The 13,375-nt window shown below is 60.2% G+C and overlaps 1 protein-coding gene across 2 annotated transcripts; it reads left to right on the top strand.

Annotated features, from left to right (window-relative positions):
- The first annotated feature begins 314 nt into the window (after window positions 1-314).
- Window positions 315-11,634, top strand: MFGE8 (milk fat globule EGF and factor V/VIII domain containing). 2 transcript variants are annotated; one of them, XM_063346720.1, is made up of 10 exons: window positions 315-471; window positions 4,288-4,413; window positions 4,685-4,810; window positions 5,333-5,446; window positions 5,897-6,078; window positions 6,495-6,650; window positions 7,352-7,496; window positions 8,375-8,577; window positions 9,927-10,082; window positions 10,206-11,634. In XM_063346720.1, exons 1-10 carry the CDS (start codon window positions 399-401, stop codon window positions 10,347-10,349), a joined length of 1,425 nt encoding a protein of 474 aa, XP_063202790.1. In that variant the 5' UTR covers window positions 315-398; the 3' UTR covers window positions 10,350-11,634. The 2 variants fall into 2 exon arrangements, with proteins under 2 accessions (XP_063202790.1, XP_063202791.1); XM_063346721.1 differs by having other exon boundaries at window positions 8,393-8,577.
- The last annotated feature ends 1,741 nt before the right edge of the window (window positions 11,635-13,375 follow it).

A 13,375-nucleotide genomic window follows, 5' to 3' on the forward strand; every position in this document is an offset into this window, starting at 1 on the left:
CTTCATCCTGGGGTGCCTGGTGTACCCCCCCTGCTGCCTGCACCCTTCATCCCGGGGTGGCTGGCGTACTCCCCTTGTACCCCGCACCTTGGCATGGCTGGGGTACCCCCCCCCGCACCCTGCACCCACGGGTGTCTGGGGTACCCTCCCTGCACCCTGCACCCCCCCGCTGCCGACCCCCCCGCCTGCCCAGCTCCCCGGCGGGGTCTCTCAGAGGGGTGGGACCCGCGGGCCGCCCTGTGCCCGGCGCGGCGGGGCCGGTCCCCGCCCCGGGGGCGGGCGACGGAGCACGTGGGGCCGCGGCGGGCCGGGCTGAGTCACTCCCCGCCCCGAGCCCCGCGGCGGAGCGGCGCGGAGGGGAGCGGAGCGGAGCGGTCGGTGCGGGTCGGGACGCGGCAATGGAGGCGGCGAGGCCGTGGCGAGCGCTGCTCTCCCTGGGGCTGGGGCTGTCGCTGCTGCTGGTGGTGGCCGGTGAGTGCCCGGGGTGCCGGGAAGCCAGGATGCAGGGGATCCGGAGTGCAGGGGATCCAGGGTGCCGAGGAGCCCGGAGTGCTGGGGAATCCGGAGTGCGGGGGATGCGGGGTGCAGGGCTATCCGGTGTGCCGGGTATGCGGGGTGCCAGGGAGCCCGGGGTGATGGGGAGCCAGGATGCAGGGGATCGGGAGTGCAGGGGGTCTGGAGTGCAGGGGATCCAGGGTGCAGTGTTGTCTGGTGTGTGTGGGGATATGGGGTGCGGGGGAACCCGAGGTGCAGGGAAGCTGGGGATCAGGCGTGCCAGGGAGTCAGGGATGCCGGGGAACCAGGATCCAGAGTGAAGGGGGTCTGGAGTGCAGGGGGTCCGGTGTGCAGGGTTGTCCAGTGTGTAGGGGATCTGGGGTGCAGGGGAGCCCGGAGTGGCAGGGAGCTGGGGATCAGTGGTGCCAGGGAGCCTGGGGTGATGGGGGTGCAGGGGATCTGGGATTCAGGGTTGTCCGGTGTGTAGGGGATCCAGGGTGCCAGGGAGCCTGAGGTGCGGGGAAACCGGGGTGCCAGGCATCAGGGGTGCTGAGGAGCTCAGGAAGCTGGGGTGCCAGTGATCAGGGGTGCCCAGGAGCCTGGGGTGATGGGGAGCCAGGATGCAGGGGATCTGGGATACAGGGGAGCCCGAGGTGGAGGGGATCCGGGGTGCAGAGCGAGAGGATCTGGGGTGCAGGATGAGAGGGTCCAGGATGCCGTGTGTGGGGTGCAGGGGTGGCAAGTGAGAAGGGTGCACAGCCCCTGCGGACCAGGAGCAGAGGAGCTCAGGTCCACAACCCCGTCCTTGCTCCCGAGCCGGGAATAGCTCAGCCGGGCTGTCCCGTGCTTTCAGGCTTAGATAACCGTGCCTGCGATGTAAACAGCTTCCCTGGGACTGCCTGGCACAGCACGCAGGGCTGGCCTGGCCAGGGGAACCCCGGGGAGAAGCAGCTCCATCATCACCCTGTGGATCACGCCTGGGGTGGTTGACTCCGAAACGGATGGGTGAGACCAGGGAAAAGGGAAGCAAAACCCAAGTGCAGGCTGTGGGACGGGGGACAAAGGGTAGCAGGAAGGTGTGCTGTGATGAAGGCCCTGGTTGTGCTGGTTCACTCTGGGCAGAGGTGTCCATTTTGCCCTCCCGAGATAGGCTTGACCTGACCTCCCCCAGCCGTCCCAGTTTTCGGAGGATGTTATTTTTGCCTTCCAGCCAGCCTGTGGGTTCGTATAAGCAAACATTTCCAAAAGCGGTGGCTGATCTTTGTTGCCTTGGTTCCTGACTGTCCAGCCAGTGGCAGTTCTGTCCTTGACCGGAGAAAAATGTGTGTGGGGAGCATGGAGATGCTGAACTGCTCCGAAACCAGGCCTGAAACAGCCGGGAAACAGGAGCATCCAAAACTACTTGCCACAGTGGAAAATGTGACCCGTGTGCCTTGCTGCTAGGCAGGGGGCTGGCTAGCGAGACCCACCACGTAAGGGATTATTCCTGGGAGGGGATAAAAAGGAGCCCAGTCACTTGGGATAGTTAAAAGTATAAAACTGGGACCCTTCCTGTCCCGACTCTGGGAGGAGTTCTTTTGCTGCTGTGTCCCACCCCAGACACTCCTGGGTCAGAGGCACTGCGGATGCCGGGGAGCACACGTTCCTTGGCGTTCTGTTCCTGGGGAAGCAGCTGGCTCCCACTGCTGAACAGAAGCAGCTCTGTCTCCAAGGCCTTGGATGGCTGCTGGGAGAGATCCTTGGGATGGGGCGGCTGGATGCGCCCGAGACCTGCGGAGGGGCGTGGGGCAAAGGCATCCCCACATATCAGCACGAGCGCTCTCCTCCCATGCCGTAGCTCATGGCAGCGCATTGATGGAGCATGAGGTCATGCAGAACAGGCTGGGCAGCGCAGGCAGCGACTTGAATCGGTGCCCAAGTTTTTCTGCCTCCTGAGGCTGGGCTAAGGGAGCTACAGCATCTTTTCGGAAACCTTCACCTAACGCTGGCCTGTCTGCCACCAGTGTGTACCCTACAGATGTGGAGTGTCAGGAAGAGTAGGATTAACTCCGAGGAGTCCTGCTATTAAAAGACTAATGAGTAGGAGCTCGCTGAGTAGTAGCTTAGGCTAATGAGAGTTGTGCTGTGTGGTGTGGGTCTGGGCAGCGAGCCCACAGCTCATTAACTTCCACCTTCTCCGGGGCATGCAGGTAGTGGGGGGGTTATTCTTGAGTCTCCACCTGAGTTCAGCCCTTGCTCTGACTCCTGTGGCGTGGCAGAGAAGAGCCTGGCATCAAGGGATGTGCTGTCCCAGCGCTTGGTGAGGAGTTGTTCAGGCTTTCAGACAGATCTGTGGGAATCTGGTCGAGGTTTATGGAGAGTGTTGCTGTCTTGCAGCTCTTGGGGCAGAATAAATTGAGGGTGGGAGGAATTTCAGCCTGGCTCTTGCAGTCTGATTCAGCACTGCAATGGGGAGCAGAAGGTTGACGGGTGCAGTGGCTTGACCTCTCCTGGCTGCCAGGTGCCCACCCAGCCGCTCCCTCACTCCCCCTCCTCAGCAGGACACGGGGGAGAAAAGAAGATGAAAAATCTCCAGTGTGGGTCCTTCCCATGGGCTGCAGTTCTTCATGAGCTGCTCCAGTGTGGGTCCTTTCCATGGGGTACAGCTCCTCAGGAACGGACTGCTACAGCGTGGAGTCCTCCATGGACTGCGGGGGGACAACCTGCTTCACTGTGGTTTCCTCCACAAGTTGCAGGGGGACAACCTGCTTCTCCGTGGTATTCACCGTGGGCTGCAGGGGAATCCCTGCTCCAGTGCCTGGAGCACCTCCTCCCCCTCCTTTTTCTCTATCCAGGGTGTCTACAGGGCTGTTTCTCTCACATTTTTCTCACTCCTCTCTCCCACAGCTGCTGTGCAACATTTTTTACCTTACCTTACACATATTATCACAGAGGCAACACCACTGTTGGTGATGGGCTCAGCTTTGGGCAGCAGTAGGTCTCTTTTGGAGTGGTCTGGGACTGGCTGTTCCCAGCTTGGGGGCAGCTCCTGGTGTCTTCTCGTAGAAGCCACACCTGCGGCTCCCCAGCTACCACCACCTCGCCACGTAAACCCAGTACCATGGGAGGTGCTGGAGGTGGGTGGACAGATGGGGAGGACAGTGCAGCCCCACCAGCTGCCCAGGGGGACCTGCCCTTGGGCTGGGGCTGCCTGGTGGGAGCTCCTCGGAGAGTGCTTGGAGTGAATGGAGTTCTGGCAGGCATCGTGCAGGGATGGACCTTATGCTTCCTCCTCGTGTGTCTTCAGCATCTGAGACCGAGGCCTGCGGGCTCCCCCGACAATGATTTTTTTTTTTGGTCTTGCGAGTACTAACTTTCATTAGCAAAACCCAGCCATGGGACCAGCCCCATTCCCTTGAATAATCCTGTCCTGCTCACGCCCGAGCGAGCTCCCGCCTGGCCACCTTCCCAGCTGAGCAGTGGAAACATTTGATGCACCAAAGATCTGGCCTTGGTTTGACGTGCAGGCTCTGGTTTGACGTGCAGGCTCTGTTAAACCCCTTTTTTAATATGCCAGGGCAGGGCAGGTCCTGGCCGCCCTCTCATGCTCCTGGTCTCAACCATGGCTCTTGAACACCTGCAGTCCCGTGTGGGATCCGGCAGCCAGTCCCACTGTCCCCTGGCGGGTGCTCCTGTCCCCACAGCATCCGCAGGGGAGCAGCTCCTGCCGGGATGCCTCCATGTGCATCTGCGGGGCTCTGGTGGATACCCACCTTAGAGATGGCTTGCAGTGACGTGTGGCTTTGCTTCCAGGTGACTTCTGCGACGTGAACCACTGTCAGAATGGGGGCACCTGCCTGACCGGGATTAATGAGACCCCCTTCTTCTGCATCTGCCCCGAGGGCTACGTTGGGATTGACTGCAATGAGACGGAGAAAGGTGAGGTGCTGACCCCATCATGGCGGTTCTGTGAAGTCCTTGAGTCTTGCAGAGTGGCATTATGCCCTCGTCATGGCCCTGCACCATTGGCCCTGGGGTCTGGCCCTGGGGTCCAGCCCTCCTGATGAGCACATAGAGCAGAGATCCAAGCAGACACGCGGTGACCTCCATCACCTGGGGGGGACGCAATGTCTTCAGGGAGTGACAGCCCATTAGATGCTCTCATTTTACACCTGTGCCTGTATTACAGCCATTTTTCCCTCTTCCCCAGGCCCCTGCCACCCCAATCCTTGCCACAACAATGGCGAGTGCCAGCTGGTCCCTAATCGGGGAGATGTCTTCACCGACTACATCTGCAAGTGCCCCGCGGGGTATGATGGGGTGCACTGCCAGAACAGTGAGTACAGTGGGGTCTGGGGGAACTGGGGGAGGCTACTCTGCTGCTAAGGGCTTGGGGGCCCTCTGGGCAGCACTGTGGTGACACCCAGGGGGTGTTTCCAGCTGTGGCCATGTTGGGCGCTGGGCTCTATTGGGGACCACGGGCTGGTTTGGACCTTGCAGGTTTGAGGGAAGGACCATGGCGCAGGGACACGGCTGTGTCTGAGCCTTGCTCGGAGGGACATGGTGCCTCGAGTAATGAGACAAGCGGTGCCTGGAGGCTCAGTCTGCTCCACATGAGCTCCCAGCCTTGCTGTGGCTGTGTGTCCCGATGCATCCGCGTGGCTGCAGTCAGCAGGGACATGGCTTAGGAGGCTCCTTGGGTTAGAACTTCAACCCGTGCCACCATATCGGCAGGGATGCTGCCGTGGCCCTTGCTCAGGGGATGCCTCTCCCCTCTTATTGCTGCACCAAATGAGGGGTCTCCTCCCTGGGACTGGATTTGGGGTCACGTCCTGAGCTCCCCGACTCTGTCTCCTAGGCAACAATGACTGCCACTCCCAGCCTTGCAAAAACGGAGGCACCTGCCTGGACCTGGATGGCGACTATGCCTGCAAGTGTCCTTCTCCGTTCTTGGGGAAGACCTGCCATGTCCGTAAGTCCCTGGCACCGATCATACAGAATTCTCTTTCCCTCCCTGTTCCTGACTGCCCTATCCCCCATCGCTGGCACACCCAGGAGGGATCTCACCAGCTAGTTCAGGGGATCTGGAGGGCAGCCATGGGTGCCTGTGTGCCGGCTGCCCTTGGTGCCACCAAGCTTGGTCCTGATGGAGGGAGCATCCCCGGGAAGATGCCATCTCCTCTCTAGAGGTTCCCCAGAGCGTCTCTTTTTCCACCCAGAGGGGAGATGATGGACAGTGTGGTTTTGGCTGAAGGCTGAGGAAGGTGGGAACACATAAGGGACAAGCAGATCCTAGCGCTGGCCTCCATCTCCTGCCCTGTCCTCAGACAAGGGGCAAATGACCCCCTGGTTTTGCTTCCTGGTCACTATCTGTCTTTGGTGCTGATGTCCCCACTCTGCCCTCTCTTGCCCACACCCCCAGGCTGTGCAGTTCTTCTGGGCATGGAAGGAGGAGCCATCTCTGACGCCCAGCTCTCGGCATCCTCTGTCCACTACGGCTTCCTCGGCCTCCAGCGCTGGGGCCCAGAGCTCGCCCGCCTCAACAACCACGGCATCGTCAATGCCTGGACCTCCAGCAACTACGACAAGAGCCCCTGGATCCAGGTACCTGCGGCAGGTCTGGGAGCACTGGTGTAGCGGGCAGCCCTGGTAGCCCCAGCTGGTCTTGCTGGGCTGCTGTCATGGGGTTTCTCTGCTTCTGGTGGCAATGGCAGGGCTAAATTGCTGCAGCAAGGTGCCACCCAAGGGCATCTTGTGACATGCCTGGAGAAGATGAGGTCCCTGGGCGGGAAGACGGGGACCTGGGGTGGTGGTGGTGATCCCCCCTTCTCTGCCCACCCTCGGATATGAGGCTGGAGGGATGGAGGACTTTAATCTCAAGGAAGTCACAGTGCCCTGCGCGGTGCCTTTCCTGGTCCCGATGCTGAGCGTGAGCCCACCCTCCCAGTGGGGCTCGGCGGCGCTGGTGGGCACAGGAGCTGTGCACCCCATCCCTGCTCATGCTGTCTTCTCCCGCCCAGGCCAACCTGCTGCGGAAGATGCGGCTGACTGGGATCATCACGCAAGGCGCTCGCCGCGTGGGCCAGCAGGAGTATGTCCGCGCCTACAAAGTCGCTTACAGCCTGGATGGGCGGGAGTTCACCTTCTGCAAGGACGAGAAGCAGGACGCAGACAAGGTGGGCTGCGACGCTCCGCGTGGGGGCCGTGCCGGTTCCCTTCACCCAGGGGTGGTGTGGGTGCCAGCGTGGCTGTGAGCTGCATCCCAGACTGTCCCCATGTTTGGGAAAGTGCTTTTAACCAGCGTCAAAGCCACGTTGGGAACCGTCCTAGCAGCGAGATGGCACAGATGGTTCCAGCGCTGAGCAGTACACTCTGGCTCTGTTTAATTGACCATAATAAGCGCAACCAAAGAAGCAGCCCTGACTTATTTAGGTCATTCAGATAACATCTTTATCGCTGACACACTGTGGGAACCGGGCATGGTCTGGAAGTGCCAGCAAACGGCTTAGCGCGGCTCGGTGCTGTGTCTGCACCCAGCATGAGCTGACAGCGTATCACCCTCTCAAAGCAGGAATAATCACCGAGGGCAACGCTTCCCACTCTCAGTTTCTATGGCAAGCGCCTTGTGCTTGTTTTTCGAGCATCCAGGGAATGACTGGGAATATCTGCCTTGCTTTAAAAAAAAAGAAAAATTTCTCTTGTTTCTGCAGCGGTGCAAAAAATGCATGAAAACATGACCTGTCTGTATGTATTGTGTTAAAAAGAGGGAAGCACCTCTCTGCTGGTCACAATTCGGGGAACATTGCTGTAGCGAGAGGGGTTTTATGCACGAGGCTGCGGGGGGGGCTGGGGCGCTCAGCCCTGCTCGCCGTTGCAGGTTTTCCAGGGGAACATGGACTACGGCACCATGCAGACCAACATGTTCAACCCCCCCATCACTGCCCAGTTCATCCGCATCTACCCCGTGATGTGCCGCCGCGCCTGCACCCTGCGCTTTGAACTCATCGGCTGCGAGATGAACGGTAAATGTCGGTGGCTCTCCCCTCCCCAGGGACCACAGGGCAGGGGGTGACACAGGGCAGGGCATCGCCCCTTGTATTGGCTCTGATCCCCTGGGACGGGGGATTTGTCAGCGCTTCTTTTTTCTCATGCCGGCTATGTGATACCTGGAAATACCCACGGGTGTTTTTGGGGAGCACAAGCTGTTAATCCCACCATCTCAGCCAGGCTTGAGCTGCATTCTCACGCTGCTAACAACCTTCCCAAACTCTCCCAGTTCCCAGCTGAGGGGTTTTTATTGTGCCCCGCTCCCTATCCGAGCTGCAAACCGGCTGCTTTTCCTGCTGGAGAGTTTTAAAAGCACTGAGGATCAAAGTCCTCTGGGAAATGTGAGGGATGATTAGCCTGAGCCCTTTCCCCATGCCTCCTGCATTCCTGCCCTGCGGCACGTCCCCGTCAGCTGAGCGGGACCCGTGTGGGTGCAGGGCTCCGCGGGGGCTTGGGTCGCATCCTGCTGCTGCGTGGGTGCAGTGCCAGCCATGCCGTGGGCTGGGGATGCCTTTGCCTTGCTCTCTTCACCCGTAAAAGCATCCTCCTCTGCCTCCTGCCGAAACTCTCCGTCCTCCCGGGCCGGGCTGTGCCACAGGGACATCCATGCGTCCTTGCAGCAGGAGGCACTGTGAACCAGGGAATAGCTGGGAGCTAAAAATCCCAGGGAAAGGCGAGTGAGCTGCAACCCTGCGCCTCTGCCGAGCCTTTCCCTGCCCGGCTGTTCCTGCCACTCCGGGCAGTGGAAACGTGGGGACATGGGGATGGCGCATTCCGGGCCTGTGGGGTTTTGCTTGCGACGGTGCCGTGGACTCTTTCCTTTTCATCGCCTGTGTAAACCGTTGTGTTACAGTGTATTTCAACACGGCAGGTTGCTCGGAGCCTCTGGGCATGAAATCCCGCCTGATCTCCGACCAGCAGATCACAGCCTCCAGCGTCTTCAAGACCTGGGGCATCGACGCCTTTACCTGGCACCCCCATTACGCTCGCCTGGACAAGACGGGCAAAACCAACGCCTGGACGGCGCTCCACAACGGCCAGTCCGAGTGGCTGCAGGTGAGTCTCGGTTCCCCCCCTCTGCTACCTGATTTCTCCTCCCCAACTCCTCCAGATGTGCCCGAGGCCACTTCCTGTGCCTGGGGCCACCTCCTGTGCCGGGCTGGCTGGCAGCGGGACTGGCACGGTGGGAGAGACCGGGCAGAGCCGATGCGATGGTGCAGCCATGGGGCACGCAGCCCAGCGGGGCTCTCCCCGAGCTGGGATCGCAGGGGCAGGTCGGGATAGGGCTGCAGCCACCGGTTTTAACAGCGATGCTGGAGCGCTGGGCCAGAAACATCAGTGCCCATAGGGACAGGGACAGGGTGGTGACATCTCCGCAGGCCTTCTTGTGGGGTGCCCTGAGCCTGCAGCACTCCAGCTCTGCATCACCCCCACGGGAAATGCCATCCCAGCCTGGTGTCACCCTCCCACGGCTCTCCGGCTGCCCAGAACACCGCGTTTCTGTTTTGCAGGAAAAAAATCAGGTTTGCTTTTCTTTTCTCAGTCTGGAATGGGAACAAATAGTTTTGAAATTTCCTTCTCAGTTTCCTTTCCTCCCCTGTTTTTGTACTTTTCACATGATTTCATGACATAATGGGACAAAGCAGTTTAGATATTTGTCCCGCTTTTTATTTGGGAAATGATTAAAAGCAGCTGCTCCGTGGCCCTAAATAAACCAGCTTATCAAGACGTCTGCTGGTGGGGTCGGGATGACATGCTGAGTTGGGCTGTCACACCGCAGGCTGCCTGTGTACGTGTGTATAGAGTTACATGTATACTCATATATATACACATATATACGTGTATATAGTTAGTACTGCCCTCGACGAGCATAAACCAGGAACTAAATTAAGATTTTCATCTCATTTGTTGGCTTGCCCCGTAGCGTGCCAGCAGCAGCAGCGCAGTGTGGCAGAGTAAAGAGAATAGAAACCATCTCACTTACAACCCAAATGTCAGACCGCGCTGAATTGCCTGTTTTCTCAGCCAGAATCACTTTCCAGTGGAAATGCGTTTCCTCCGGGAATCCTTTAATTTTTTTTTGTATTGAGATTTTTTTGCCATCATTCCCACATTGACCTTTTGAGCAATGTTGAAGCGGCACTGATGGGGAAGGGAGCTGGGACGGCAGGGTTTGTGTCCCGCTTTGGGTTGTTTTGAGGGATGCTGCAAGTGTTAAAGGGTCAAATATTTTGCAGTATGTTTTATTAGTCACTCTGGGATCGGGGCAGGGGTCGAGTGGTGTTTTCTCCACTCTTGACCTCCAAGGGTCAGTGCATCCCGACTGCCTCCAGGGCACTCGGGATGCTCTGGGGTGGGAGCACTGCTCCTGCGAGGAGCCTCCACGAGCGTTGTCTCTGTGCCAGATCGACCTCCGGGACCAGAAGAAGGTGACGGGCATCATCACGCAAGGAGCCCGTGACTTTGGGCACATCCAATATGTGGCAGCCTACAAGGTGGCCTACAGCGACAACGGCACGTCCTGGACCCTCTACCGGGATGGCCAGACAAACAGCACCAAGGTGTGTAGGACGTGGCAAAGCGGGCAGTGACATCCCGGGGCTCGGAGATGCTGCTGTGGGGAGGGATGGAATGGTGGCAGGGAGGTCCCGGCGGTGCTGACACCCACCTTATTCCCCTCCTAGATCTTCCACGGTAACAGCGACAACTACTCACACAAGAAGAACGTGTTCGATGTGCCCTTCTATGCCCGCTTTGTCCGCATCCTGCCCGTGGCCTGGCACAACCGCATCACCCTGCGCGTGGAGCTGCTGGGCTGCGACGAGTAGGCGCCCGGGGGAGGAAGGACGGGGCTGCTCTTCCTCACCGCCCGGCCCACGCCCTGCCCGCCCCTGCCTGCTCCTGCTCCGACCTCACACTCCCCCTTCTCCCTGTCCCCAAACTCGGGCGGTAGCCAAGAGGGCTCCCCTGCCCCGCGTTGGTGCTGGGGCTGCAGCACTGCACTTTATGGGGCCCTCGCAGGTGGGATGCGGGGACGGCTTCAGCCCTTTTGTCCCGCTAGCCAGGGATGAGACCCCCTCCTGCAACCAGGGCTTGGCTGGGGGACCTTCTCCTGCAACTGGGGCTTCCTTGGAAGACCCCGTCCTGCAACCAGGGCTTGGCTGCATCCTGCCAGCTAAGCCCAGAGACAAATTTTCTCCCCCTTTTTGCTTCTGCTTCCAGCAGAGAGGCTGCAGCCAGCAGCAGTCCCCCGCCTGTGCTGGGGCTCAGGGCTCAGCAGTTTTGGGGGGCTTATGGGAGGCACCCCAGGCTCGCAGCCTCCGACATCCCTCTGGCTCTCTGCACGGCTGCAAGCAAGGGCTCTGAAAAACCTACTCGGCTGTTGTCCCATGCCAGTTTTGCCAGGCCCTGGGTCTGCTTGCCTGTGGTGTCAGCGCCACATAGTGTGAGCGGAGTGATGAGATGGCTCCTGCCAAGAGGCGCTGGGTCCCCATTGCCGGTGGCTCTACTCGCTGGGTGCTCCCAGCCGGCGCCACAGCTGGCATTTTGGCAGACACTGCCCATTCCCCTTCCTGGGATGCTGGCTCCAGCGTCCTCCAAGTCTCAGCATTCCCGCTGTCCCCACCTTACTGCAATTTGGGGTGCCTGGAGATCCCTTGTCCCCAGACCCAAGCAGTGACTGGGGGGGGCTGCAATCTGGTTAGCCAGGGAGAGATGGTTTGTAGCCACAAGGGCGCAGAGAAAAGATGAGAAAGGCGGTGGTTAAACCACCCAAATGCAGTAGGCAGAGACCTGTGCCATGACCCTTTTTGTAACCTGACTTTTTCCCTTTCCGTGGGGTGGAGGGGAGCCTCTTGCCTTGCTCAAGCCCTTGGGATTAGCAGTAGGAGAAGAGCGAGACCCGGTGCTGGGAAGCAGGAGTGCAAGCAGGGTGTCCGGCAGCGGCGCTGGCGGCGATGCTTCCCCGCCTGCTGGGGTGCGAAGTGGCCGTGGGGCTGGGCTGGCGACGGGTTTGCTTCGGCAAGTGCCGAGGGAGCCCGGGTGGGATGGTGGGAGCGGCGGTGGCCCCGCTCTCGAGTGTCTCTGACAGTATTAAAACCAGCTGAAACTTTAGGGTTGTTGGTTTGGCTGCTCTTTGCCTCCCTGAAAGCCACCTCCCAAAGCTCGGCAGGTCTGGCGAGCCCCCAGGATCCCCTCTGAGACCCCAGCCTCTTTCATCCTGGGGGCTACTGGCTGCCGTGCTGTCCCCACACCTCTCCTGCTGTCACAGACCCTCCTTAGCTCCCTTCTCTGCCCAAAAAACGGTACCAGGGCTTTGTGCATCTTCCCTGCTGCCTCCGCCCCATTGCAGCTGCCGGAGCCTGTGCTCGCAGCTGCTCAGGCGCAGCGGGATGGGACTTGGGGAGGGGAAGCCGCTATTAGCACCCCACGCCCTGCGTCTCCTCCTTTGGCTTTGATCCTGGAGCAAATCCTCCAGCTTAGAGCAAAAGCGGCTCTTTCACCCCAGTGCACACCCGGGGTGGGCAGGAGCTGTGGGTTTTGCCAGGGCTGCCTGCGGGGATGCTCCTGGCAGAATCCCCCAGGCAGGGTGAGGGCACGGATGCTGCTGGAGCAGGAACATCCTGCATTGAGGATGGGGTCCCTGGCAGGGAAGGAGCACTGGGGTGGGCAGGACAAAGGAGCTTTTCTCCTCCTCAGAGTCTTCTGCCACACTGGGAAAGGACCCCTGAGGTCGGCACGAATGGCCCAGGGCCACCTGCATCCCACCGCAGCTATCGCAGCCCTGGACAACCTCCGTGCACCTTCCCGCTGCCAGCAGTGCTGTGCTCGGCCATGGATCCTGTCCCCGGCCCCTGCCTGTGGGACCTGCCTGGTCCTGTGCGTGCCAGCCCTGGGCACCAGAGAGGCTGGGGGGGGTGCTGCCAGAAACCGGGCTGAATTCATTCTGGCTGTGGCTGCTTGGTGACAAATAGCAGCCACAGCTAGAGCTGGGGATGGGAGGGACAGTCAGCCCCATTCACCTCCAGACGTGCCACCCTTATCGCCGGGAAGCTGGGGCAGAGATAAGAGCAGCTCTGAGTCCGGCCAAGAGAGCCCCGAGCCAGGGGCATGGCAGAGGCTCCATGGGGAAGGTGATGGGAGCAGATGCTGTGTGTTGGAGCAGGGGATGCATCCTCAGTGCTCGGCCACTGCTTCCCCCTGCCCATCGCCACCCCCCCAGGCCAGACCCGCTGATGGATGCTGAGCCCCTTCCCAGCTCTGTCGTGTTTCCTTCCTCCTGCCGAGCCCCAGACTTGGGGGTTTGCGAGGGCCAGGGCACCCTCCACCCCAAGCACAGCCCTTCACGGCTTGTCCCCATCCCTCGGATGCTCTTCCCGGACGCGGCTGGGTTGCTGGGACAGCAGGAAGGCTGGGAGGGCCGTCACACTGTGGCTGTGGCACCCCGCTGCCTGCTGACTCGGCTGCCGGTGCTGCCAGCTGCCCACGAGCCAGTTCCTCAGGAAGCAGCCATCAGGGAGAGCATCCTCCTGGCTCCACCTGGAAAAGCCGGCACAGATCACCGCCTCTTCCATCCCACTAGGAATGTGGGTTTTCCTCCCCAGTTTGAGCTTTGGGCAACAGGTTCCCGCTGGAATCGTCCCGCGCAAGCGGCATTTCAGTGGGAAATCTATCCGGTGGGGCCACGGCAGAGCTGTCAGCTGCCGGCTTTGAGGCGGGGAAGACAGGGGTGACATTTTTATGGCTCCCATTCAACGAAAATCGCAGCCAGCCCTACACACGTGCCCTAAACACGTGCTCCCAGGTCAGAGCTACCCTGATTCTGCATAGCCTCGCTCACCCTAAAACCCACAAG

This window comes from Chroicocephalus ridibundus, chromosome 9 (assembly GCF_963924245.1).
Source record: "Chroicocephalus ridibundus chromosome 9, bChrRid1.1, whole genome shotgun sequence".
Classification (NCBI taxonomy): domain Eukaryota; kingdom Metazoa; phylum Chordata; class Aves; order Charadriiformes; family Laridae; genus Chroicocephalus; species Chroicocephalus ridibundus.